General features: G+C 45.1%; 1 protein-coding gene across 33 annotated transcripts in view; it reads right to left on the bottom strand.

Moving 5' to 3' along the window:
* TCF7L2 (transcription factor 7 like 2) overlaps positions 1-25,798 on the bottom strand; it is a 197,708-nt gene that overhangs the window by 58,172 nt on the left and 113,738 nt on the right. For 11 of the 33 annotated variants that reach the window (XM_029245326.1, XM_029245331.1, XM_029245330.1 and 8 more), the window contains one exon: positions 14,734-14,877. The exons of 19 other annotated variants lie outside the window; for them this stretch is intronic. In XM_029245326.1, the coding sequence (XP_029101159.1) occupies positions 14,734-14,877 (144 nt within the window). The remainder of the gene's footprint in view (positions 1-14,733; positions 14,878-25,798) is intronic. 3 more of the 33 variants (XM_029245327.1, XM_029245351.1, XM_029245348.1) reach the window with 1 other exon arrangement.

Below are 25,798 nucleotides of genomic sequence, written 5' to 3'. Positions count from 1 at the left end.
AGCTGGGCTCTGCCAACCCCACCAAAATGCAACCTTTTCCTGGTGGAGGCAGGGACCACGCTGCGTTTCCAGATCACTGTGCAAACAGGGTTCCAGATTATTTCTACCTTCCACGAAAGACATCTACATAAAAATGGGATTCTTTTGTCCCCTAAGAAGGACCAAGAGGAAACTAGGGGGTGTGGGTGGGGACCATGAGAGCAAAGGGAGAAAAAGGCTCCCAAATAAAAACCAAGAAGGTCAGCAGACAGACGTTAACTTATACTTCAGAATCTTTATTAGGAAACTAGCCCACCTCTTTCTTTGCTTTCAATTTTTTATTAGGGTTGACTGCTATTTTTATTAAGGAACCTAGCATTTACTTTGTATAACTGCTTAAATTACTGAGTACCACTGCTCGCAACACTTGACCAATACAGGCTAGGTGTTTAAGAAACATCATTTCACGTAACCCAAAAGTGTTATTTCCCCCGATTGCAAGTGATATATTCACCTTGGCATCCTGACCACACATTTCTACAGCAATATTGGGTATCAGTCAACAGCCCCTGATTTTACTAGTTGGCCGTAGGCTCAACTTTTTTCTTCCTTTTTCATGGGGTTGGCGGGGGCGGAGTTTGCAGAGTTTACACAAAGTGCTAACATTCAAAATAGCACAAGTCATACCTCCCTCGCTCCTCAGGGAGACACCCACCCACCCCTTTCCCCAGCCAAGTTGGATTAGTCATACTAAACATAGCCCATTCCCAATCAACCCTTCAAGCTTTGGCAGGCCTAGCCCAGCTGACATTCCGGCCCAGTTTAACGTTACATAATGAGAGCTTCACTCCCATCACGGGCTGCAAGTCAAAACAAACCTGCTGAACTTGACCCAGAGCACCAGCTTGATTCTCAGTTACAGGACGTGGGACTGCAAGGGACAGAACAGAGCTCTTAGCAAACATTTAAAAAATCACCGATGAACTCCTGAATCCATTCTTTTTGTGGTCAACTCCATCAGGGTTGCTTTGACTTCAAGTATCGGTGATCCCCAACCTAGATACTTTCCAAGATTTATCACAGAGTGTTGGTGTCAAGCTTGCTTTCAAAGGATCATTTTCACACATTTCTATGTTTGAGCTGTAAACACGAGCCCAGAAAGCAACCCTGTAAAAGGATTCCCAAATACCAGTCCTCTGGGAAAGAAGGGGGTGGGGTTATATAAGAGGATACAATTCCCTGCCAGAGACTAGTTCATTCAAAATGCATGTATGAACGGTAAGATCTGATTTTCTACGTATTGCTAAAGCACACTCGTTGCTGGCAAAGTGTCTAAGACGGTGTGTGTGTGAATTCCTGCTCACTTCTTAGTTAACCCCTAGCAGATCGTATCAGCCCATCCTCATCACCATCACGAGCCTCGTCATCATCGCACATCATCACATCAGCACCCAGGGCACCCCAGGTAAACACGGCCTCGCAAGTGGAAAATAAGCGAATTTATACTACACTTGATCTTAGCCAAAAGGCCGAGAAGCGGTGAGCGAATTTATACTAAACACACTGAACTTCACACAGTAATCCAGAAAGAGCTGAAAATGAATGGCACTTAACATGAACAAAAATCAAACTCCACCTTGAATCAGAGGTGGCAGGATGGAAAGAGAAAAGCCGAGAGGTCTGCAGTCTGGTCTTGACTCTACCGCTATCTGGCTCCACGGCTGCATGGCCTTACAGTCATCTCCTCTCTCCAGGCCTTGGTTTCCCCAGGTTTACAGAGAGGACTGGATGGCATGGGTAGGTCTGAGTTACCACTCAGCTCTCACAGTTCAAAGATTTTATAACTGCCTCTACCCACCCACCCACCCCAACCAGAGTGAACAAATTTGTTTGCATTAATACTTTGAGGTCACGCAGGTCCGTTTCTCTGACCTGAGTTCTTTGATTTGTCTTGCACCAGAGGCCCAGGCCCATATGCACAATGACCTTACCGGCAGCCTATACCTGTTAGGCAACATTCAAGTTAAACTTACCTGCAAGACAATCCCAATCAATCTCCCCAGGAAACTTTGTTTCTTTTTTTAAAATCCTAGAGACCACTTATTTTCTTAATGCATCAGGATCCTAATTAAAAACATTGCTTACCGGAGCACTGAGGGCTGCTTCCCCCATTCTAAACAACTCCAGCTTATGGTGCTTTTACAATTATTTTCCTCTCCCCTTCTTCTAAACTGTAAGAGGTTGGAATTGCCAGAGACTGCTCTGCCTGGATCTTTGGGACTGAAACACAGACAAAGACTTACTGTTGGACAAGGAAGAATGTAAATATGGTGAGAAATTCCTCAAGATGGGGAAAATGGATTTGGAGAAGAGGAGGGAGGGTGGGACCAAAAGGATGCTGCTGACCAGGCAGAAGCGAGAGATAAAGAAGCAGAGAAGTGGGTGCCAGCAGACGGTGGCATCTAGGCTGTGGTCAGAAGCTGCCAAACTTTGAAAGCGGACTTGTCCACAAAACACACCCTCTTCTACACGCCCTTCCATGGCGGCCTCACCACCAAGACCATTCGCACGAAGATGGAGGGATCCCGTCGTGGAAGGCGTTCTAAGTGCCCCAGGAGCTCAGGAGGCAACTTCCTCTGATGATGCCTCAGAGAGGAGCAGACCGCAGGGTGCGCAGGGACTCTGCGGGAGACCAAAAGGGAGCAGAACGTCCTAGGGACTCAAGTCATAACCTCCAGCTAGAAGGGCGACTCCCTGAAGGCAAGGACTCAATCTGTCTTGCTCACACCCTCACCCCCAGCACTGAACAGCACCCGGTAACACTGTAATTAATGAGCTCAAGCTGTCCCAAGTGCTGCTGGTGTTTCTGTCCAGTCACCCTGGAAGTCAACAAGACCTATTCTGCAAACTTCCTCGTAACTTGTGTCCAGAAGCATTACAGGAAGACACCATGCCTGTCCCACAAAGTCAAGTTAATCGCCTTTGTGACAGCTATCAGTCACAAGTCTGATGTCTGAAAGACTCACCTGCAACCCCGCTTCACTCTATAACTTCCAGACTCCCTTTAATCCGAAGCTAAGCTTGTAAGTCAGGCTAATAAGATGATGCTGTCTTGTCTACCTTAGAACTTGGCCTGGGAACCAAGCCCCCAGACAGCCAGTAGAGTAAAATAATCCTTCCTGGAGTGTCACCCAACGTTACAAAAGATATGGACAGATCTTCTGGCTTTATAAACAACCAGGAGTAGAGCTCAATAATGCTGAGAAATTCAAGATCAAGTAGAACAGGTAGCTTACCAGCTATTCTTTACGCCACCTACAGGTCCATTAGGACACTGTATCTTTTGTCCTAAAATCGTAGAGTACGGTACACAACACTGTGGTGCTACCAAAACAATTACTCTGAACGCATTGCCCTGAAAGGGATAAAGAAGAGGCTGGGAGACTGTAGCATCAAGGGGCAGCGGCATTTTACTTCTAAGACTTTTCCCCCGTGCTTGTCTACGCCCCTCCCTGGTGTCCAGATGACATCCATTAAGTTCAGGCACTGCTCCACAAGGGATCTTGGCCTTTGGCTATGAGAAGAATAGCATCAAAAAAATTGCTTGCCAATAACCCATTAATTTAAACAAGTCAGGATGGCAAGAGGAGGCTGCCTGGGAATGATCATAGAAGAGAAGTCAAAAGCAATGTGGGTTAAAATGGGACACACAGCCCTCCGGCGGGATGTTCCTTCTCTTACAAAGGCAAACCCTTATAAGCTCCCACGAGAATTAGGAAATCATCTCTTCACTCATGTGACCAGTTACACTCTTAGAATGACAAGGAAGCTCTCAGTGGGGATGTGAGGGGTGAAGGATTTCCAAATGGATAGCACATCTGACTTGGCCAAAGGCACCAACTCAGACCCTGGCCCATCCTCATTCTTAGGAAAGGGTGAGAGTGAGGGAACAACATATGAGCCAGAGCGCCAGTATCATTCGTACAGAAATGGGGGCACAGCGTGAATCATTCGGGCACAGTCCCAAGAAACCAAGAGTCCCAGCGACACTGGCTGAGTCCTCCTAGCATGGAAGGAGGCCTGGTTTGTTCCTGCCTCAACGATACAATCTATACAATGGAAACTGAAGGCGGTACTAAGGCTTCCTCGTCCTCCTCCAGCCCCACCATCCTGGGTTGTGGAACGCAACAGAAAGGACCACACGCCGTGTAAATATATGCTTCATACTCAGTCCTCACCCCACCTGCACAAAAGACATACCATTAATAAGTATAAAAAATGTAGGTTTCCTCCCAGAGTCATCTTGTACGTAATCCGCCCCCCATCACTGGCAACCACCGCTAATGTCATTTGATTCTGAATTCAAACAAAGGGGGAGGTGAGAAGCAAGAAATCCCCGGCGTTTACACATCTGAAGCCCACCCTCTAAAGTGAACTTTCCTCTTGAAAACCCCTTTTTAATCAGTCTACCAAATGGGCTCGTTTTTTTTTCCCTTTAATTTGCGGGATCCAAGCAATTTTTACTGTGGGTGGTAACGAGAGTCTAACTGTTTCTGATTATTTAAAAAACAAAACCACACACACAAAACAAAACAAATAAAAAATCTATGCTGCCAACTGCCGAGAGACTCAGAAGCCACAACTTCCGGTAGTAAAGATTTTTGTTCCCAACTATCATAAGCCAGCGGATCTGGAGAGCATCTGGGTATCTGCTCAACGTTTCTCATACATGAGCGCGGCGAGCTGGTACCATTCACATGTTAAGGAACAGAGGCTGGCAGTACAATGGTGAGGTGAGTACCCTGACTGTGCAAACATATGAAGATCTAGCCTGCAAATCCAAGCCCTACCACTTACTCTCAGTGGAACCAAGGACAATGTTTTTTTTTAATTTTGTGCCACAGTTTCCTTCTTGTTAAAAATGGGGAAGATGGTTCTTACCTGTTGGGAGGATGAAATGAGTTAACATATGAAAACCACTCAAACTGGAGCTGGTTCATAAAGAAGCACTCAATAAATGTTGCTACTAGCTTATTTATATATAAAATTGCAAAAATAGTTTTTCCTCCTATGGAGGAGCTGTTAAGAGTCAAACAAGAACATTTATGAAAAAGTGAACTCAATGCCTGAATGACAGCAAATTTTTCATAAATGGTGGTTAATATTAATATTAAGCCACATCCCCACCAAAGAAAGGGTTCATCCTTCTTTCCTCTCAAACCAAAGAGATGAGTTTAAGAATATCCACTGAGAATTAATAAGTAAGAGCTAACGTTGACAGATATACATGTACACCACACCTTTGACAACTCCCAATAAATGAAGGGACGTATGAAAATTTCCCTGCTTTATAGATGGAGAAACTGAGGTCTAGAAAGGTTTCAGTACACAATGCACATGGTCACTCAGCCAGCCAGCAGCCAAGCCAGGGTTTGAATTCATGCTCTTAATCATTCCATTAAACAGACTCTGCAAGAACCAAAACTGAGTGCCAAAACGCATTCTCTATTCTTCTGAGGCAAGATAGCTCATGCCAAAGAGGGCTGCAAGAATTACGACTCTATCATTACATCTGAAAGAGGGAAAAACAAATAGATCCTTTTTATGGAGAGGAAATCCACTACAAAGACCCAGAAGGAGGAGCTCAACATGATAGAAGGAGGAAGGTATTTCTTTGGGCTACCTTGGACCTCTGTGCCGACAAAACGGCCCTATTCTACTCCACGTGAAAAATAATCCTGCGCGATCCTCTACCCTCCAGCCTCCGCTTTCTCCCCCACTTGTTAACCATGCCCAAAGGGTGGCAGTAAGTTTAACTGCAGACAGTAATTTTTGTTAATGGAATTCTAAACCCATCAGTTTTCAGCTAGGAGGATGAGAGACTCTTTCACTGTGTTTTTCTAAAGCAAATATTTAGTGCTTTCATCTTTTAGTGCCCTAACATGCAATCTGTCACCCAAATAAGAACACAGGAGGAAAAAAAAAAAAACCTTCTCATGTGGGTGTTTGTAGAAATTATATCATGTTTCCGACGTCGATCAGACAAATGGCAAGCACTTCTGGAAGGGGACACACGTCAACCCGCACGCTGTTCTCGAGGCGTCTTCCAGAGTTAAGGCACCCAGGCCCCATGGTTTACACTTGCTCCACTTGTGAAAGTCATGCCAGCCCTGGCTTTCCACAGCACCCCTAGCATGTCAATCATGATGCAGAGAAGCAGCTTGTTTCTGAGCTGTTCTGTTCCTCTCGTTTTGCCTAGGCACCCATGCTCACATTACTTGGTTTAGTGTGTGATTTTTTTAAAATGAGAACCATCTTTCCTCCACCTGGAGGACACTCTTCTACAGAAACCTGTTGCCAGACTACAGTAGTTTCTTATCAGCAAAACTCCCTCCTCTCAGCTAAGATGCTCCGACCCTATCACATTCCGAGAGATTCCTTCAGCCTGGCAAGAGAGAAAGGCAGGGAGAGGGGATACAGACAGGAAAGTTGGGGTGACTTTTGTAGAAGGCAGTTCTAATTCTTTTTCCTGATTCGAAAGCGAGTTTCGACTCCAGAAAGCCAGAAGGAGAGCTACGACTGTGTTTCTAGATGTTACCTCCCCTTTCCACCCCTATAATTTCTGCTTTCTGCTCTGGGTCACTGTTCCCACTTCTCAATTGGCTGCAACGGCAAATCTCCAAGTAATTACAAAGGCAGGAATCAGATTACACCAGATTCTACATGTGTGCGATTGCTGCCACCTTCCCCAGCAAAATCCACAGCAGAGGCATCATCAACTGTTCGGTCAAGTGTGACGTTCTGAGCTGGGGACATCTGAGGTCACCTCTCCTCGTTTCCCAAGAGGAGGACAAGCACACACACACAGGATCACAGCACACAAACGTCCCTGCAGTTCACTTTTCCCTAAGAAAGCAAAAGCCCTGACCGCAGCAGGTGAGACACAGCTCTGGCCTTCCCGTGATCGTACCAGCTTGTTCCAGAACCTGGGTAGGGATGCACAGATAATCATGGAAGCACCTCAATTCCTGGCTTCACCTAAGTAATGGGACAAGTGAGGACAGTTGGGGAGAACCACGTTGGGTCAACAAATCTGCAGGTGATACAGCATCTTCATTTTACACGTTATGTCCAAACCTTGATCATCTGTCCTGACATCTGGGAAAGAATAATATAGATAATTCAAAGCAGAACGCTCCAGAAGTCGTTTCCCTTCACGATGCTGCCTACATGGTTAGCAAGAACATTTCCCTCGCTAATTAGATTTTTCTTTGGCCACTGTCAGAATTAGCCTGAGTTCTCCTAAATCCACAAAGTGGCCCAAAGCATCCTAGGTGTGTGGGGCAAGGACAGCCAGTACAGAAAACAGACAATAGCCAAACAACACTTGTCAGTAACTAACAGGCTGACAAGCCAGGCACTCTGGTCACATCTCTTTTGCTGGAGAAGGCGTGGAGAGCAGAGCAGAGACGTATGATCAACAATGAAAAATGAGCCTCTGAATGAAAGAGATGAATCAGGCCAATGCTATGTTTCAAAGGGTAAAAATGATAAAAATAAAAAAATAAAACCTACATCTCTTGTAACCATAAAAGAGTAGCACGGGAGCGTGTGTAAGGTGATGAAGCTGTTCTGATTGTGGTGGTGATAATACGAACGGATGCTAAAATTCACAGAACTGCAGACCAAAAGAAAAAGCCAATACTGTTGTATATTTTCAAATATAAACTTTTAAAATCCCACATCTCCAAAGAAACCTGCTCCTCAGACCTAAAATCTGGGACACCGAAGTATATTCAGCAAGTGCAACTTCAAAAACTACACAGCTGCAGGTGACCCCACCAAGCCAAGACTGCAGGGAGGAAAGCCCCCCAGGAACCTGATTCGAGTCCACTCTGCTGTCCCCAGCAGGACAGGGCCAAGGACAAACAAATGTCCGAGTCCCTTTAGAAGCGCACATATCCCTGCATCCTGACAGCAGTGAGCCCGTGCCCAGACACTGCTGTTCCTGCCCCGCCAGGCACAGAAATGCCCCACCTTCCCTTCAGGAACTGCCCGAATTTCTGAAGCCAGTAAAAGCACCATCAGCAAGCTTGCCCTGCCTCTCGCCTCCACCCATCTTTCTCCTGGGTTCTTATAAAGGAGGCAGGAGGAGAGAAACTTATCCAAGGGGCAGAGCTGTGAACTGGATCTCCGTCTGGATGATTCCACGTTTCTTCTACTCTCTGGCGGGGGGGCTTCTCCTTTCCCCAGGAGGAGAGGATCTCTCCCCTGCCACACTGGCTGCTGGAGAAACACCAGGCATGCCAGAAACCCACTGGGCAGAAGCCAGGCTGAGCGCACAGTGATTGAGCTCTTCCATGCTCCCTCTGACCCCGGCCCCGTACATCATGCCCAGCCCAACACCATCTCCTGCCAGCTCTGTTTTTCAAAGCAGCAAGAGGCCCCCGCCGGGGCCTGGGGCTGCGACACAAGGGCTCCGGCGAAGCTGGGCAGACCAAGTGACAGGTGGGGCTGGGAAATAAGGCGAGCGGGGCAGCGCGTCCCTCGGCCACCCCCTGCCTCCCCACCTCCCTCCACTCTCACTTCTTCTTTCTCTGGCGTCTTTAGTTCCTTCTTCGTCCCCGCCCTCCCTTGTCAGAAGGAACTGGCTTTTCCAAAACAGAAACTTTCACTCTGAGCACAAACAGGCCTGTTATTTAGACCTTCTCAGAGAAAAACACAGCCAGCTGTGAGCAGGCTCTGGGCGGTGAGGCCCCGGAGACAGAATGCACACGGAGGAGCGCGCACACACACACCGGGAGGTCGCTCACAAAGGGTTTAAAACTCCCTGGCTGTACAAAGGCCACCTCCTTCCTCACCTTCAGCTCAAGCAGAGGAGGCCACCACGGAATGGGAAAGGACAGTCCGAGGAACACCTGAACCTGGCCTCATCAGGGAAGATGAACCCACTTCTCCCACTTAGCTCCCCAAAGCACACCAAAAACATGTTTTGGTAACTACTACGTTTCTTTCATGCAAACAGGCGTGACATGAACTTTCAGAGATGTGATGGAAAAAGCTGGAAAAGTGTGGAATAAAGGATAAAAGACGAGGCAGCTCCTAGAATCATCTCTTGCTAAACGAACAGCAACTAGTGCAATACCTCTGAGTCAGGTGCAGAGGACTGGCCTGACAGAGAAGGATAAAAACTAAGGTGCTCCACTTTGCTTACCTGACAACTGCCTTTAATAAAAATGAGTAAATTCAAGTTCCAGAGTCTGGGCTGAAATGTGGTTCATCTCTGTTCCCAAATTCCAAACATCTACCTCACTGACATCATTAAAAGGACTGATCATAGGAAGGTACTCTGAGAAACAAAGGTTATCACAACATGGACAGACAGACAGACAGACTTGATAGATAATGTCAAAACGGTGAGTAAAAAGCATCTACGCCCTCTCTTCAACTACTGACCATGTATTATGATTTGAGGGTCCCTCTACGGTATAAAAAGTCTGATGCTTAATTTAAACTCTCCCCTGACACAGGGTAGCCCATTCAAAACTGATCCGTGAGGGCTTCCATGGTGGCGCAGTGGTTGAGAGCCCGCCTGCCGATGCAGGGGACACGGGTTCGTGCCCCGGTCCGGGAGGATCCCACATGCCGTGGAGCGGCTGGGCCCGTGAGCCATGGCCGCTGAGCCTGCGCGTCCAGAGCCTGTGCTCCATAACGGGAGAGGCCACAACAGTGAGAGGCCCGCGTTCTGCAAAAAAAAACAAAACTGATCTGTCACCTCACAGAATTCCAAAAGGGGAGGATCCAAAACAATAAACTGTGTGGATGACAAGATGTCATGCACGGAAGGCCCAGAGTCTTCTCCATTAATGACCTTTGTCATATGAGATGCAAAGAAAACATGCGACTCACAAAGAAGGGGGAAAAGAGAGGCAGCCACAGAGATAAGAGCCGTGATCGAGTCTGTGGTGTCCAAGCGGATGTCAGGTGACCCCAGAGCCTGGATGCAGGGCCGGAAACCACTCCCACCATCCAAGAGATGGGGTCCTTAGAGGACGTCCACGCACCCTGCCTGGGCTTCCTACTCTGTATACCAACCTCCTGGGGCGGAGAAAAGTGTAAGAAGTGAAAAGAACAGTGTTCACAGCCTTTAGTCCAAGGAATGGTCAACTTGGGAAATAGGGCCCAGAATGATCCTCTCCCTCTCTGGGCCTGTGTCCCTGGTGGAAAGCCCTGTGCAAGCTGTGTCCATCCCGTAGGGGGCTCTGACAAGCAGCGGGGGAAACAACACCATTTCACCTGGGAGTGTGGCTTCTTTGAGGTGCCAGAAATTCCAAGTTAGGCACTGCAGTGCCCATCTATACTACTGGGGCCATAATTCGGCAGAGGAAATACACGTGACCATTTAACCCAGAAGAATTCAACAAAGAAGCTTTGCACACAGAAAAAGGAGAAGCTCTGCAAAATAATATGAGTGGTCCCGTCAGCCATCCCACCCTGAGAAGGAATTTAGGGAGGGGGTGAATTTGCTGGATCACTCGCTCAGAATGATCCAGGGCTGTGCGTGCTAAGCCATGGCTCATATATATCATGGGGACATGATGGAATGTCCAAAGTCATTCTATTCTGTCTTCGTTATTTTCAGTTCACACTCTCTCCCACATGAGATGCAACCAGACTGTAATAGTGGAACTTTAGAAACAGTGTGTTTGCACTGGGGTAATGACTGAGCATATCGAGAGGTACCCAATTCTGGAATGGACACCACTAGAAGTTTTACCAAGAGTCTTCACAGGATATGCAGGAAAGGACTTCTATTACAAGAGATGTGAGACAGACAGAAAATAATTACATATATGATATGAGCCCACCTATGATTTTTTTAAAACACGTCCTTTAAAAGACTGGAAGGAAGTATGTCAAAATGTTAACTCTGCCTTTGAGGAATATTTTCACTGTTTTCTCATCCTGCTTCTCTATGTAATCAGGGGAGGGAGGGTGAATTAAACATTTTAGCTTAACTGAATGCTTGGTAATCCAAAGTTATAATGCAGAGATTTATAAAGCAAATACTTCCCCTTTCTAATGTACTTTGTTGTGTAAATCCAGATTTCCCATACATAACGTATTGAAAAACGTAGTACTAAGGAAGTGAAGCAATATGTATATTTGTCTCAATGACTAATAAGCAAAAATAAAACTTTGGCCATGATGCCATGCTTTTTAGAAATCAGACACATAATAAGCCACAGATTTATAGGATGTGGTCTAATAAACCTAAGAAAAGTTTCATTTCCTCTCACCAAAATGGTTAACTCCCTGTCTATGTGACTGGCTTTGCAAAGTTAGCTGAAGCCTTTTTTTTTTCCTTAAATGCCTAACTTGAGAAGTTAATAAGCAAGTGTCAGCAATAATGTGCCCCCTCCTGAATTCACACACACAACACACACACACACACATACACACACACACACACACACACTCACTCACATACCCCTAAAGAAGAAACAAAATTAGGCTCAAAACTAGCAAAAAGGCAGGTCAACCAAACTATCAGAAGGGACAGAGGGTATCGTCTTCCTAACGCCCAGCCACTGACCAGGAAGAGTTCAGAGAAGCCCTTCAAGATGAAGGAATAAGAGAAGGATCTGAACAAAGAACCTTTTAAAAGTTTGTTTGCAAGCATTTCCGTAAAAATGGTATTGACTAAGCAATTACAGGAAAAAACTCTTTCTTTCTTATCTGAATGCATTTATGCCATGGGTCACGCCCTATTATTGTCACTATTAAACATGGTAATAGCCTCAGTGTAATGACTTTGTGTGGTGAGCTTTAAAATGGCCATGAATAGCTAACTAGAAAGAAGTGACTCATGCCTGCCCAGGTGGACGTTGACTTTCTTAGTCATAGTTAATCAACTGGTCTACCAACCTTAATTCCCTAGAGGAGACAGCCTTGATTCTAAAGGGTTAGAATCAAGCCGAATCACAGGGAAGAGAGAGCAGGGACAATGAAGGTTAAGTACGGATGGGGTAGAAAGTATTCTAGATATGGTACCTGAAAAGCAAACAACTGGACTCTGGATGTCCTGAATGAGAAGTTTCCTCCCAGCTCCTGAGATGGCTGGGTGTTGAACAGGACCTAACCCAATCCCCTTTAGCAGGTGGAGGATGATTGGCGGAGAAGGCTCCAAACCATGGGCTATTCTGCCAGGGTCTTTCATTAACAGCAGTTTTAGAGCTCCACCCCTTTGTGATCTTAAGCAAGTTACCTAACCTCTCTGTGGCAATAATCACAACACCTTCCTCTTAGGGGTCTTGTCAGGTTTTGAAGAGTTAATTATACACAAATCGCTTACGGAAGTGCCTGGGCCGTAGAAGCACTGTGTTAAAAAGTCTCTTTGATCAGTATTTCAAGGGATCCTGATAGGTGCCCAGTGAAGCAGGCTGGGCAGGGATTCCCCTATCATCCCCTTTTAACAGACACAGGGATGCGTCACAGAGGGATGAAGCATCTTGCCGGCAGAGGTGGGAGAACGCTGGACTCAAACCTAGTGCTGACTCCGGTCATGCAAGGTTTCCACTATGCTACCCAGAACCATCTCGAACACACCCAAGCTGTGCGTGGAAAGCATGCAGCACGACTGAGATACCCCCCCCCCCAGCAGAGGCCAGCCCATCACACGGACACACTATCAGTGTGCGATGCCTCCAGAATTCTGCTGGGTGTCTGCGCCAGACCGAGCACGCCAGCACCTCTGGCCAAGCAAGCCCCCGCTTTATATCCTCAACTCCACTGATGCTCACAACAGCTCACATGTCATCTTGGGGAGACCGAAGCACAGAGCACTTGGGTAAGCTGCCCGAGGTCACACAGCCCGAGTGGTGGTGTCTCTGTGTCTGGTCTATTCACAACTTAGGGATTTAGACCCAATTCTGGAAGCTGGGTGTATTAGCACTTTCCCAAGAGATGCTTCCCTGTCCTGAGGGCAAAGCTTGAGAAACAAGCGTAGTCACTGGCGCCGGGGATCTAATCAGAGCCTGTGGATCTTGAGTTATAAGGAAGAAACCCCGACTTTCTGTTTCATTTTCCTCAACTCAGAATGGGTGCCTGGTTCTCTTTTATCTACCTCATAACTCTGACCAAAGATTAATGAGTTACCATTTGCCAGGCCCTGGTGGAGGAATAACTATGATCGGTATGGCCTTATCATCCACAGTCAGAATGAACAGAGACTCTTATTAAAAGCCAGACCAAGGAATGGCTGCTCGGAAAAAGCCTCCTTCGGGTCAGGGCTGCTGCAAAGAAGCGCAACAGCTCTGTCCAACCCAGGCCAGTTAAAGACACGGCCGAACACATGCACGGGACACGTGTAATCCGGGCACAGTCCTCATCAGAAGAGGGGAAAGAGCATGTGGTGTCAAAAGACCCTAGACTACATCCTCAGTTTCAGTCACATCTGGCCACAGGGGAACAATTAGGAAGATTTCCACAAGACACCCACGCGTGAAAAGTTACTAACCAGAATTAAAACGCATTATGGTGTATAAGAGCAACCCAGTGAAAAGAAAAATACAAAACTCTGTAAGGTACCATTCCAATTTTACGAAACATTTTTAAACTTTAGACACATGAATGACAAGAAAGAAATGCATCCAAATATTAAGAGATTATAACTAGGTAAAAAAGAACGTGGGTGTTTATATTTTCTTCTACCTGTTTCTCTTTGTGTCTCTAGTTCTCTCATAGGGCTATTTACTACTTTTTAGATCAGAACAAGCTTTTAAAGATGATTTCACCCGCCTTTTCTCTCTCCAAAGGCAAGACGCACGTACACGTTACCTGTGATTCTAGGCCTCTGCTGTGTTCTGTCCCTGCAGCCCTAACACGCAGCCCAGCAGCCAGCGCATAGTAGGGATACAATAAGTATTTTTCAAAGACAGAGGCTTTACTAATTGCCTCTTAAATATTCACTTTTCTTTTTAAAGAAACTTAAAAGCTAGCATTAGTACTAAATCATTCACTCTTTAAGTCTAAAGAGTTACCTTACAATTTTTTATCTGCATTGACTTTTGCTTTTCTGAAGATGAAAGCATGTTCTAGATGTTCTTTATTCTTTGGGACTACAAATTTGAAGAGAACTGTCACTCTCAAGCACGGAGCAGTGTGGGGTATTGACATCGTATTGAATTATTTAAAGGAAATTAACAACACGCTTCCTGTCCTTGGAGAGTGACATCGGCCAGCAAAGCCATTCACGGCTGCCTCAGGAAGATACCACTGCAGAAGGGCGAGCATTGCCCAGCCCCTTGAATTCTAAAAGAAAATCTGTAAGTTCTAAAGAACAAATAACAAAGACAAAGTTCAGGTGACAACTTCTCTTCCACTGGAAGCTCTGAAGAGTCCCAGGAAATGATTTCCTGGGGGTCAAGTTTAATGGGATAACGTGTTGCTCTTGATTCTCACAGAAGCTCCGCGGGACACCGGACCATGTGGCTTTAACTGGGAGCCCGGCGCCTCGGGTTCGCGGGACCACCTCCCTCTATACCCTGTCCTGCTAAGCTGGCATTTTTATGGCTATGATAAACCTATCCGTGGTCAGCACACCCAGACATCATGGCACCCGAAGTGACAGCGATGTGACGGGAACTGGGGACCACGGCGGTGGGCACTGCCCTAGCGGGAGGTAAACTTTGGATGGGTGGTTTCAGTTCAGAGTCCGCTCATCTCATACCGTCATTCTGCTCCGAGACCTACCTCCAAACACCAGGGCTCCCCAACCTTTTGTAAGGAATGGCTCCTTTTCATGTCCCTGAAGACTTGAGTGCTGACAGTGAAGTCTGAGGGGGGGTAGAAGTGCTGACAGTCATGTCCCTGAGTGCAGCAAGGGAGGGGGCACTGCTGCCAGGAAGAAAGGGGAACAGAGTGAGGCTCGGGAGGGAGGCGGGGCGCAGTCAGCAAGGCATTCACGGCCCCCAGCCTGACTTCCTGTCCTGCCCCCGCTTCTCTACAAACTCCAAGCGGGGAGGATCATGGTTCCCCGCACAAACCCAGACTCTTCCACCTCCCTGCTGGCCAGCGACATCTTCAACACAACCACCTCTTGGCAGCCTTTCTGATGCATCCCTTCCCGCTGAGCCCACCCTTGCCCGTCATTCCCCTAGGGACACGCCACTCCTTCCTCTGAGAAGCCCGCTGGCTAGCATTTTCTCTCTCTCAACTTACCTTACGGAATCTTCCATTAGTTTAAACCATGTGATATTGCTGCTGTTCCTACCCTACAAAAATGCAATTGTATAGGGTTCCACGCAATTCTAGAGCTATTTGGGGAGCTGTCTTAATACGTTTCCCTCTGCCAGGCTGCAGTCTTTTTGAGAGCAGCAACTACACTGACATATCTGGACCCCTTGAAAGATCCAGCAGCACACACCCTGAGTGCTCAGGAAGTATGTGCTCTACTGCACTTCAACCCAGCTGGAGCCCTATGATGAGCGCTGCTTCTCTGTTTGGGGTTCTGGACAGGAATGTTCGTATTATTCTGCTATTCCTCACAACCACCCTGTGAGGTAGGTACTACTGTCGTGCCCATTTTACAGACAAGGAAACTGACTCAGAGACGTTAAGGAGCATGCCCAAGGTCACACAGCTAGTAAATGGCGAGGGAGGGGGGGACCTGGACCAGGTCTCAGTCAACTCATGGTGGTGCTATGTAGATGCATTTGCCTGTCCAGATGTTGACTATTGCTCTATAAATGGGGTAGAGAATTGAGGGGTGTTAAGAGCGACGTGGGGTCCAAGAAGGGCTATTTCACAACAAGGAAATATCATTGTAATCGTCTTTAAAAAAAAAAAAAGGAAAAGATCTATGCCTTTTGTGTTCATTGTAAAGGATTATGTCTTCCTTTACAATGAAGTTTATCTGCCTTGTAAGAAGTTTAAAAACTTCTCCACTCTAGTTTTTAAAAAGTTTTTTGTGAAGGAAAAGCCCATGAACAAATTTTTCACCCTTTTTAATCCCACATAATAGAATTCAGGATTAAGAACATGAGATTGAGCACAATGTCCGATAATTTATGTTCTGATATTCACTGAATAGCAGGATGAGCATAGTGGGTACCAAAGACTCTAGGAGTTAGGGAAGCAATGGAAATACGGACAAATCTACAGAACAGCAGCCACGTTTCTAGAATAACTTACATGGTTCCCATATAACCTGGTCCTCCGATGGGGGAGCTGGGGGCTTATCCAGGTGGATTAAAACCAGCCGAATTGAGAAGAAGCCACATCTCCTGCAAACTGGTGCTACTCTAGGGCCCTTGCTGGTTGCAACTGTCCCCGTGGCTGGACTTTTAAAGTCACCACTGCTGGGAGCCCCAAGCTCTGCTCCCAGGAAGGGCAGCCGAAGCCCCAGCGGAAGCACTGGTTGCCCATCCCTGGAGGTCTTTGGTCTCCACCCAGGAAGCAGAGCCTCCCACCCTGCATTTCTCCACGGGGCTCGTTTGTAAACAGGAATGTGAGTCACTGGGCAATCATGAGTCCATTTTCAAGATTAGCCCAGCTTGACAACCAAGGTCCTCCTATTCTGCCCTGTCGCAGCCGTGACTCATCTTAACTGCCTCCCACCAAAGGGGCCATGGTTTAGCCCTCCAATTGTTCCTGAAAGGAACCCAGCAATATGGGGGTTTCAATCCTTGTCTGCTTATTTTGTTTCCTAACACAATGCTGAGAGCAAAGAGGCAAGGTTCCCGAGGGCAAGCACCCCAGGAGTTTGTAAAAGAAATGTATCTCAGGTTACCACATTCTCTTTATTATCTTCCCATGGCCTTTCCTTAGGGCCTGTACTCCCACAGGGGCTTGCACACAGGCTTGTTATGCTCGTGGGCATGCGCGTGCACACACACACGCACGCCTCTGTATAGGATCTAGATACTCTTCCATTCCTGGGAACCTCAGAGCCAATCTGCAGGTCACTCCTACCAATACTGTAGGATCTACCAGCTCTGAAATTTGTGAGATTAACCTTACCCCCATCTTATCCTAGGGGTCTACCCTGCTTTGCTCTTTATTCTAATTTCTTTAATTATTCATTTCTAATCTTTTTACATAATATGAGGTCTTATAAGCCAATTCAAATCTGGGGGCTATAAGATGTCTTATAAACAGATCCAAATGTATATACAAATACCAAATCATTTTGTTCCACGACAAAACTCTAGTTGAGCCTTTCCCTAACAAATCTAAGACTCTTCAACATATCCTAAAGATTATGAAGGCAGATGTCTGCCAAGTTTTCTGCTCAGCATCTATTCATGCTTTTTCCGGTAACAGTGCCCTGAATTACATAGGAGGTACCACCCTAACTCTCAAGCCATATAGTCTGGGCAGAGTGGACCCTACCCCGACCTGCACGGAGGGGTAAGCGTACTCAGTCCAAATGCACTCAGCACATCACACCCCCTTACCCAGCCACTGATTCAGAATTGTGGGCAAGATAAAGTCTCCCTGGACTCAAACCTGCTTCCATGCAATGAAGTCAACCTGGAGGAAAGCAGAGTCAAGAGCTGGAAGGAAATGATGTCCTGGTATATGGGCCCCTGGATCCAGCCACGCTACCTGTATACTTTTCAATTATGGGTCAATACACTCATTTTGCTCAGGCCAGTTTGGGCTGGGTTTGAGGAGAGAGAAGGGCACCCTGACCGGAGAATTCTAGTTGCCTTAGAATGACCTCGATAATCGTCCATCCACACATCAAGCAGTAACGTGGAAAAAACTGGAGACGCTCCAGGAAAAGTAAATGAAGGCCTCGCAAGGTTCATGCTCCAGGCATGATGCGGGGATTATTACAAGGCAATATACTGGAGTAAGTGTCTAGTACTTTTCAAAATAAGAATGAATGTGGCTTGTGGCTAGTCTCTGGGATGGGGGTGGTAGCCTTGAGAAACCACACACCTGCTAGAACTGTCACTCGGCCCTCCTCCTCTAGTGCCTCTGAAGCCACCAGCTACACTGACTGACTCCATTAAGATGTGGTCTCTAGAAGTTGAGGCTGTGCCATGTCAAGACAGACGGCAGGCAGAGCAGGTAGCAGGTTTCGTTTTCTCTGATGGCTTGGCCCCTGAGGACGTGGGGTGTTGACCAGTTCTGGACGTGGGGTGTTGACCAGTTCTGGACGTGGCTGCATGGAGCAGAATCAAGGTGTACCACTAAGAAGTTAGAGCACTAGTTGAATATTCTACTATTTGGTTTCTTTATGAGCTTATAGCCGCCTTCAACAGGTGGCTGGGCAATATTCAAATGTTAATGCGACAGAATGGAAACCAACGAGCCAGAAAGTACAAATTGCTCTGCCAGGAAAAATAAACACAAAAGAAAAGAATATAGGAGGAGCTGAAAAGCATTTAAAACCCAAAACCCTTAAATATACTAAAGCCTCCAGAAATAAAGATTTTCTATGAAATTTGTTATTCTGACCAAATTTGGCCAACAGCCAAGAGCTGTTGGGAGAATTCTAAACCCACCTCTTAGGGCAGGAAGAAAAAGGCAAAAGCTTTCAATTTTGTTTCAGTAAAGTTTGGTGTGATTATTAACTTTATATGTCAACTTGACTGGGCCATGGGGTGCCCAGATATTTGGTCAAACATTATTCTGAGCATTTCTGTGTTTTGGATGAGTTAAAATTGGTAAAATGAATAAAACTGAATGCCCTTACGAATGTGGGTGGGCCTCATCCAATCTGTTGAAGGCCTGAATGGGAACAAAAGGCTGTTCCTCCCCCAAATAAGGGAGAACTCCGCCTGCCCGACTGCCTTTGAGCTGGGACATTGGGGGTTTGGTTTTTTTTTCCTACCTTCGGAATTGGACTAAGACATAGGCTCTTTCTGGGTCTCAAGCCCGCCAGCCTTTGGACCAGAACTAATACCATCAGCTCTTTTGATTCTCAGGCCTCCAGACTTCAACTACAGCTACACCATAAACTCTCCTGGGTCTCCAGCTCACCAACTGCAGTTCTACGGGCTCGTTGGTCTTCATAACTGCATGAGCCAGTTCCTGACCATCAATCTCTTTTTCTATTTGTCTGTCTGTCTATCTATCTCCTATTGGTTCTGTTTCTCTGGAGAGCCCTAATATATTTGGGTTGTGTTTTTATATGTTTTCTCCCCCCAAGCAAGAGGGAAAGGATTATTTGTGGGTCTCTCAAAGATATCAGAATTGTGAAATGGAATGGGTCTTAGAAATCATGGAATTGAATTCCTTATGATTTTTTTAAATCTCTAAGTCTAGGCATAAAACTAGGACCTACCCAGGACTACACAGCTAGAAAAGCAAACCAAAACCCAGGTTTTAAAAACTAGGAGATAGGGGTTCTATGCATAACATGGACGAGTTTTATTTTGAAACTGCAGCATCTTTGGAGGGATAAGAAATCCATTTGAGAGAAGGTCGTGGGCAAGTGCCATTCCACTAAAGAAGCAAACTAGTAAAATGACAATTTTTTAAAAATTGGAGGGAGGGCAAAAACCTCTTATCTCTTTATCATTTACTCACATACACACGCACATGTGTGTACAAACAAGGACACCAAAAACAAATAAGCAACAGCAGCCAGCCAGCCATCCAACCAACCAACCAGAGCCCACACACGTGTACATAACCTTGAAAAGAGATTTCAGATCTTTACAGGTCATGCTGATCTAGCTTTGAGTCCATCAATAATTACCACCTCTGAAGGTAAGTTAACTCTGGTGGGAACTGCTTACGTTTGAAAGATCTTGCCAAACAACACAGATGCAAAAAAACTGGAATCACGGCTCCAGGCAAGCTACCATTTTTGTCATTAAAGGTGAACCCAGTTTTTCCCCAAAACAGGATACCATCACAGACGTGGCAAATGTGTGCAACATTATTTTTCATGATTATTTTTCCAAAATGTGAGTGACAAGGTGTGAGAGTGTATGTGTGGTGCATGTGTGTGTACACACTGAACACCTGTGTGCATACAGAGGTAGGCGGGTATCCTCCAATATGGAAGACAGTGGCCTGCAGTCAGGAATGGCAAGTGCCCGGCTCACCTACGGCAGCTCCCTCTTCCCTTACCCGTGTCAATATCACCTGGCCACCCTGCTCAGAGCTGGTATGTGGTGAAACGTAATCATCACCCCTACACTCAAGGGATGTAGAAATAAAGTCTGCCTTGGCCCTTGAGGACCTCATCTTAGTGAGAGAGAGACCAGGATCCAAACAGAATGAACACAAAAGGAGCCGATGTTAAGTCAACCCTCAGCCTAGCCTTTTGCAAAGCACAGTTCACCTCTTCCTCAGTCTCAGCGGAGAGACAGATGTGGGGCCTCACTGTCACTGCCACTTCCCACCAACGAGCTGTGTGCCCTGTACTTCTGGGGCTCAGTTTGTCAAGTCACTTGAGGATGCCAGCTGCTAGATGACTTGTGAGGGCCCTGCTCACCCTCCAGCGTGCTCCAATGCTGCAGGGCGAGCAAAACGCAGAGGCGGGGGATACAATCAAGTCCTCCAATCGCTCTCAGTACAAATCCAACGTGCCTGGATATCTAGACGTGGCCACTACATAAGAGGCGATATTTACTGAAGAAAGTTATATTCAAGGAGAAAAAGCTTTCTTTTACCAGATAAAATATCTACATGGCCAAGGAAAAATATTTTAGCAATAAAGTATAACAAACGGGAATTTGTAGCATCATTTCAAAAGGTGTTTATTAGTTTAAAGAAAATGTTGCCAACTTTTGTTTTCTAGGGGAAAAAAATACTTCTCAAGAAGTTGAAAATAAAACATACTTTTTTATTATGGTATAAACAATGAAGGAAAAGTCATATAAATATCTTTTGAAGAATTGGGGATAAAGTTTAAAAAAAAGTTACTTGAGTAATTTTGAATAAAGGACATGCTTTTATTTTTTAGCTGACATCAACACTAAATTAACTGACTTAATTGACTAAATTATTAGTTAAGTCAAATTAACTAAATTAATTGACTTTAAGTGAAGGCAAGGCTTTCTGGGATGGTGATAATGTGAAATAGCTAACCTTAATATGGGAATTTAGCTAAGGCATGCAAAAAATAAATGAAGTTCTAATAGACATCGCTGGAACACTAAACGAAATCCTTTCTATGGCCAACCTAATTCCTTGGACACCCATACACTAGCAGAGCACCAGTGCATCTTTCCCATCTGTTTCCTCAGACAGTGATGAGGTTCCGTGGTGACCTCGAGCAGGTAGAAAAGTGAAGCTTTTCCCTGCAATCTCCATCTCCATTATTTGCATATGGAACTGAGAGATTAACAGTGTAATCTTTCCAGACAAGCAAAATGCCAGCAAGCTCATGAAAAACCATATGCTCATCCATTACTTCGAGAGAACAGGAGCTGATTCACACGTGTGGGCAGAGGACCCCTATGGAAGAATTGGAGGCAGAAGCTCAGGTCCACTGCGAATACAGCTAATAAATAAATGTAATATCATGCTGTTAATGAGATTTTTGCTAAAGGATAGCTCCTCCTCCCAGGAAAGCCTCCGGGAAGGGATGTGGGTCCATATGATGCCCCTGGGGGCCATGAACAGCACTGCGCGGAATCAAGGGACCAAGAGGGGGAGACAGTCTGATTGGGACTGGTGATGTCTACTTGGTAATCCTCTCTTTAAAAACCAACATATCGCCTACAAAAAGATTAAAAAAAAAAAGCACCCAGAAATGGAGCTGAGAGGTTGTAAAGACAACACAGAGACCAGGTGTGGCTGGGGAGCTAGTTACTACTCAGGAAATTTAGAGTGCTTTGCTCTGAAAAAGCAAGCAGCGGAGATTAACAGCACCCTCCTCTCGGATCAATGGGGACCAAATGTTTTAAAATGCAAATAACAGGTTTCTAGACAAACCCTGGAACTTCTCCTGGAAATGTTTTTATAATTCACATCTTGTTAGCCACAGGAGCCCCAATTAAATGCCTTCTCTTCTCATTTCTACTCACCAATTACTAGCATTAGATAATAACATACTATTTTCTGCTAATATGTTTCCTGACAACATCAAACTCCAGAGGGTCTTCATGGTGCAATAATGTGCAAATGACGGCTAACTGACGAGAAAATGTTATTTAAACCTTCTCAGCGTTTATGAAAAAAACAAACATTTTGGCTGAAATGCATTATACTAATGGCGTAAAAACTTACTGAATTGAAATAATTTGGAAAAAAAGTTCTCCACAAACATCATGAAAGAGGGAATCACACTGCAAGGATATAAGGTTATAAATATTCAAAAACAATGGACGATATGTGGAACCTAGAAAAATGGTACAGATGAACCGGTTTGCATGGCAGAAATAGGGACACAGATGTAGAGAACAAAAGTATGGACACCAAGGGGGGAAAGCGGCGAAGGGGGAGGGGGGGGATGAATTGGGAGATTGGGATTGACATATATACACCAATATGTATAAGAACCTGCTGTATAAAAAAATAAAATAAAATTCAAAAAAACAATGGATGCCCACAGGCAGGACCACTCTTGACACCATCTCATTCAGAACGGGAAGGTACATAAGAATTTGGGGAGAGGCTTGCCAGCTCCATTCTCTAGCATCCCTGGTTCCAGAATGACAGTCATCCCCCAGCTGTCGTCCCCAGAAAGAATCACACTATTGCTAATTTCATAACTTGAGCGGCCACCACTATTGTCAGTGGGCACACACCTGGGACACCATAATGGGTCCTGCCTGGACTGGGGTGATGAATTCTCTCAGGACTATGGTATTCGGGGTTTCTCAGTTTGAAAGGGAGAGTTGGAGCCACAGGATAAAAGGATAAGGGGATGAGACAAATTATCCCATGCCACCCAAGTTGTTGGCTATTCTTCTACCCCGAATATTTATATTTTTAATAAAGAGAACCTTGAGAGAGAAAAAAAATCCTAAATTGTGCGTGTGCGTGCGTGTGTGTGTGTGTGTGTGTGTGTGTGTGTAGAAGGCAACAGAGACAGTACACCCATGAGCTGAAGGAGTCAATCCCATCTTGCTCCCATTTCTTCTCACCACTAAATGGATGGGCCCTGCTCAAGTGTAGTCAAGCCCAGAAAAATCACTCACATATTCTCACTGAGATGGCTCTGAGAGAACACCTAGTTTTCAGAGTTCCCTTAAAGATTGTTCCGGTTTCTTGGAGTGAAAATCATCTTCATATGGCTCCCATGTGCAGCCAATAAAGAAAAAAACTCACGTGTGCCCTGAAAAGTTTCCCCTCAAAGTACTTAAGGGACATGAATGCCAAAGACAGTCCTGGAGGGTAGTGATCGGAACTGATGAGCAAGCGGCTGTCCCAGGCTGGGCCCACCACCCTGAACAGAGAAATTCCACCTTCGGTCACATCAAATCAACCACAGTGCAGACGCAAGCCAGTGCAGCAAATCCGGACAAGATGAATTTTCCTATCTCCAGAGTGTAAACATACCTGGGCTTCTTAATATTTACAACAGGTAAAACTAACAAACCAAAGCAGTAACAAACAAGCAAACCAAATATAAAACAAAAAGACTCCCTAGACCTCTTCTAATCACAATCTTTGGTAGATGCCATTTGAGTCATTACCACCTGAGGAGAAAATAAAGAAAAAGGAGATAGCAGCTATCAGGAACAAGTTTGAGTCACTGGAGATAAAGTCTCAATCCTTGGTCAACATACAGAAAAACTTACTAGCAATAGTTACTACTTTCATAGATTAAACGCATTCAGTGCCTCCAGGAGACCCAAACTCTGAAGTCATCTTTATCCAATGTTTCGTTCCAAGTAGAGTCTGAGGAGGTTAAGTATGTCTTCAAATACGCAGACCACTCACAGACTTGGAAATCTTTGCCTTGTAACAGTATTTATCATAAGAGCACTTAACATCCGATAAAAAAGGAAAGGGATACTTTCAACAATTAAATACCGTCTAGATTAATATTTTTAAAATTCTGAAGTTTACCATCAACTGATAAATGGATCAATAAAATGTGATCTATCCACACAATGGAATATTATTTGGCTATTAAAAAAGTAATGAAATAGTGACAGATGCCACAACATGGATGAATCTTGAAAACACTAAGTGAAAGAAGCCAGTCCCCAAAGACCACATATTGTATGATTCCACATACGCAAAATGTCTAGAATAGACAAATCCACAGAGACAGAGAATAGATGGGGAAAGGGGGATGAGTTGGGGGAAATGGGGAGTGACAGCTAATGGGTATGGAGTTTCTTCTGGAGGTGATAAAATGTTCTAAACTTGATTGTGGTGATGGTTGCAACTCTGCAAATACACTAAAAATCATTAACGTGTACACTTTAAATGGGTGAACTGTATAGTACGTGAATAAACTAATTTTTTAAAAATTCTGAAATTTCAATTGGCCTAACCACCATGATCGTATCTCTAACTGCTTTCTATTTGAATTCTGAGCACATTTCATTTGAAACGAATACACAACTCTGGGAAACAGGCAGGATAAGAATTATCATTCCCATTTCACAGGAAGCAGAGGTCCAGAGAGCTTCTGTTTTCTTTCCACTGACTGGCTAGGTTTCCACAGGGCACAAGGAGGAGTGTGAATTATGGAGAAGTCATAGGTCTTACCGTTCCCCAAATCAGGGAGGGATTAATATCCAGCTCTTGCCAGATGTCTAGAAATCTATATGGTTCGGTCATGCAGACATGCTACTGAACAAAAGACACTGAAAAATGGCACTTGGATTACTGGAATGCAACTCTCAATAGCATGAAATCCAGGTTAAACAATTTAGCTAAAAAAGCAGGGCAGGAGGAGGAGTCATCTCGAGTCGGTATCTGGTGGGGTGAAAATATACCCAATTAGATGTGGCCATATAATTTTCACATCAAACATCTTGTGGTCCCAAAGGCAACTAATGGCACGGCCTGCTGTGGATTTTCCCAAGTTTTCAAAAGCAATGACAGCCCTCTTCGACAAAGCCATTCAACATAACAGAAGGTTAAAGTGGGAACCACAAACACTTGCTTTTCTTAATTTACACCTTTCATTTACTTCCCCAGAAATGTCATGGAGGAGCCATGAAATTTATGATGTACTGTTCATACATCATATGTACGGTTCCTTTTAAGAATAGGCTTTAGAAAGCAGAATGTGAACTCTAGAAGGTAATCTGGAGCTATACCTTAAAAAAAAAAAAAAACTTTTAGTATTCCAGGAGAAACAAGATGATTTGGTTGGGTTTTGCACTTAAATTTTAAAAAAAAGCGGGGGGGGGGGGGGGGAGAGAAAAGATTAGGTGAGTGGGAAACTAGCGGGTTTTGACAAATGCAAATATAATGACTTCACATCATCCATTCTACTAACCAGGTACCATCAAAACCCGTTGCTGGAGCACAGCAAACAAAACACAGCTCACAGGGGCTTTTCTCTGCATCACAGACTTTTGGAAGCATGAGAAGCTACTAACTTTTAAATCATCATGTTTGTGTAGTTTAAACCATTTCTTTTTTTCTTTATTTTTTTTTTGAAAAATACTCTAATAAACCACTAAGGTATTTTTTAAGTACATAAAGTCATTGGCCAAAAATAAAAAAGACAACTTAAAACACACATTGGCAAATTGGGATGTCATTCATTTTAAAATATTCTTTCTTAGACCTTAGTCTGTTCTTTAGTTTCAGGAGTAACAGAGGGATGGTTGCTCAATAAACACTCACGTTAAAGCAGGACTTCTCAACCTCAGCCCTACTGACATTTTGATAATTCTCTGTGATGCGGGGGGGGGGGGGGGGGGGGGGGGGGGGG

This window comes from Monodon monoceros, unplaced genomic scaffold, assembly GCF_005190385.1.
Source record: "Monodon monoceros isolate NGI ecotype Baffin Bay Population unplaced genomic scaffold, NGI_Narwhal_1 Super_Scaffold_4, whole genome shotgun sequence".
Taxonomy (NCBI): Eukaryota; Metazoa; Chordata; class Mammalia; order Artiodactyla; family Monodontidae; genus Monodon; species Monodon monoceros.
This window is presented reverse-complemented; position numbering and strand designations above follow the sequence as displayed.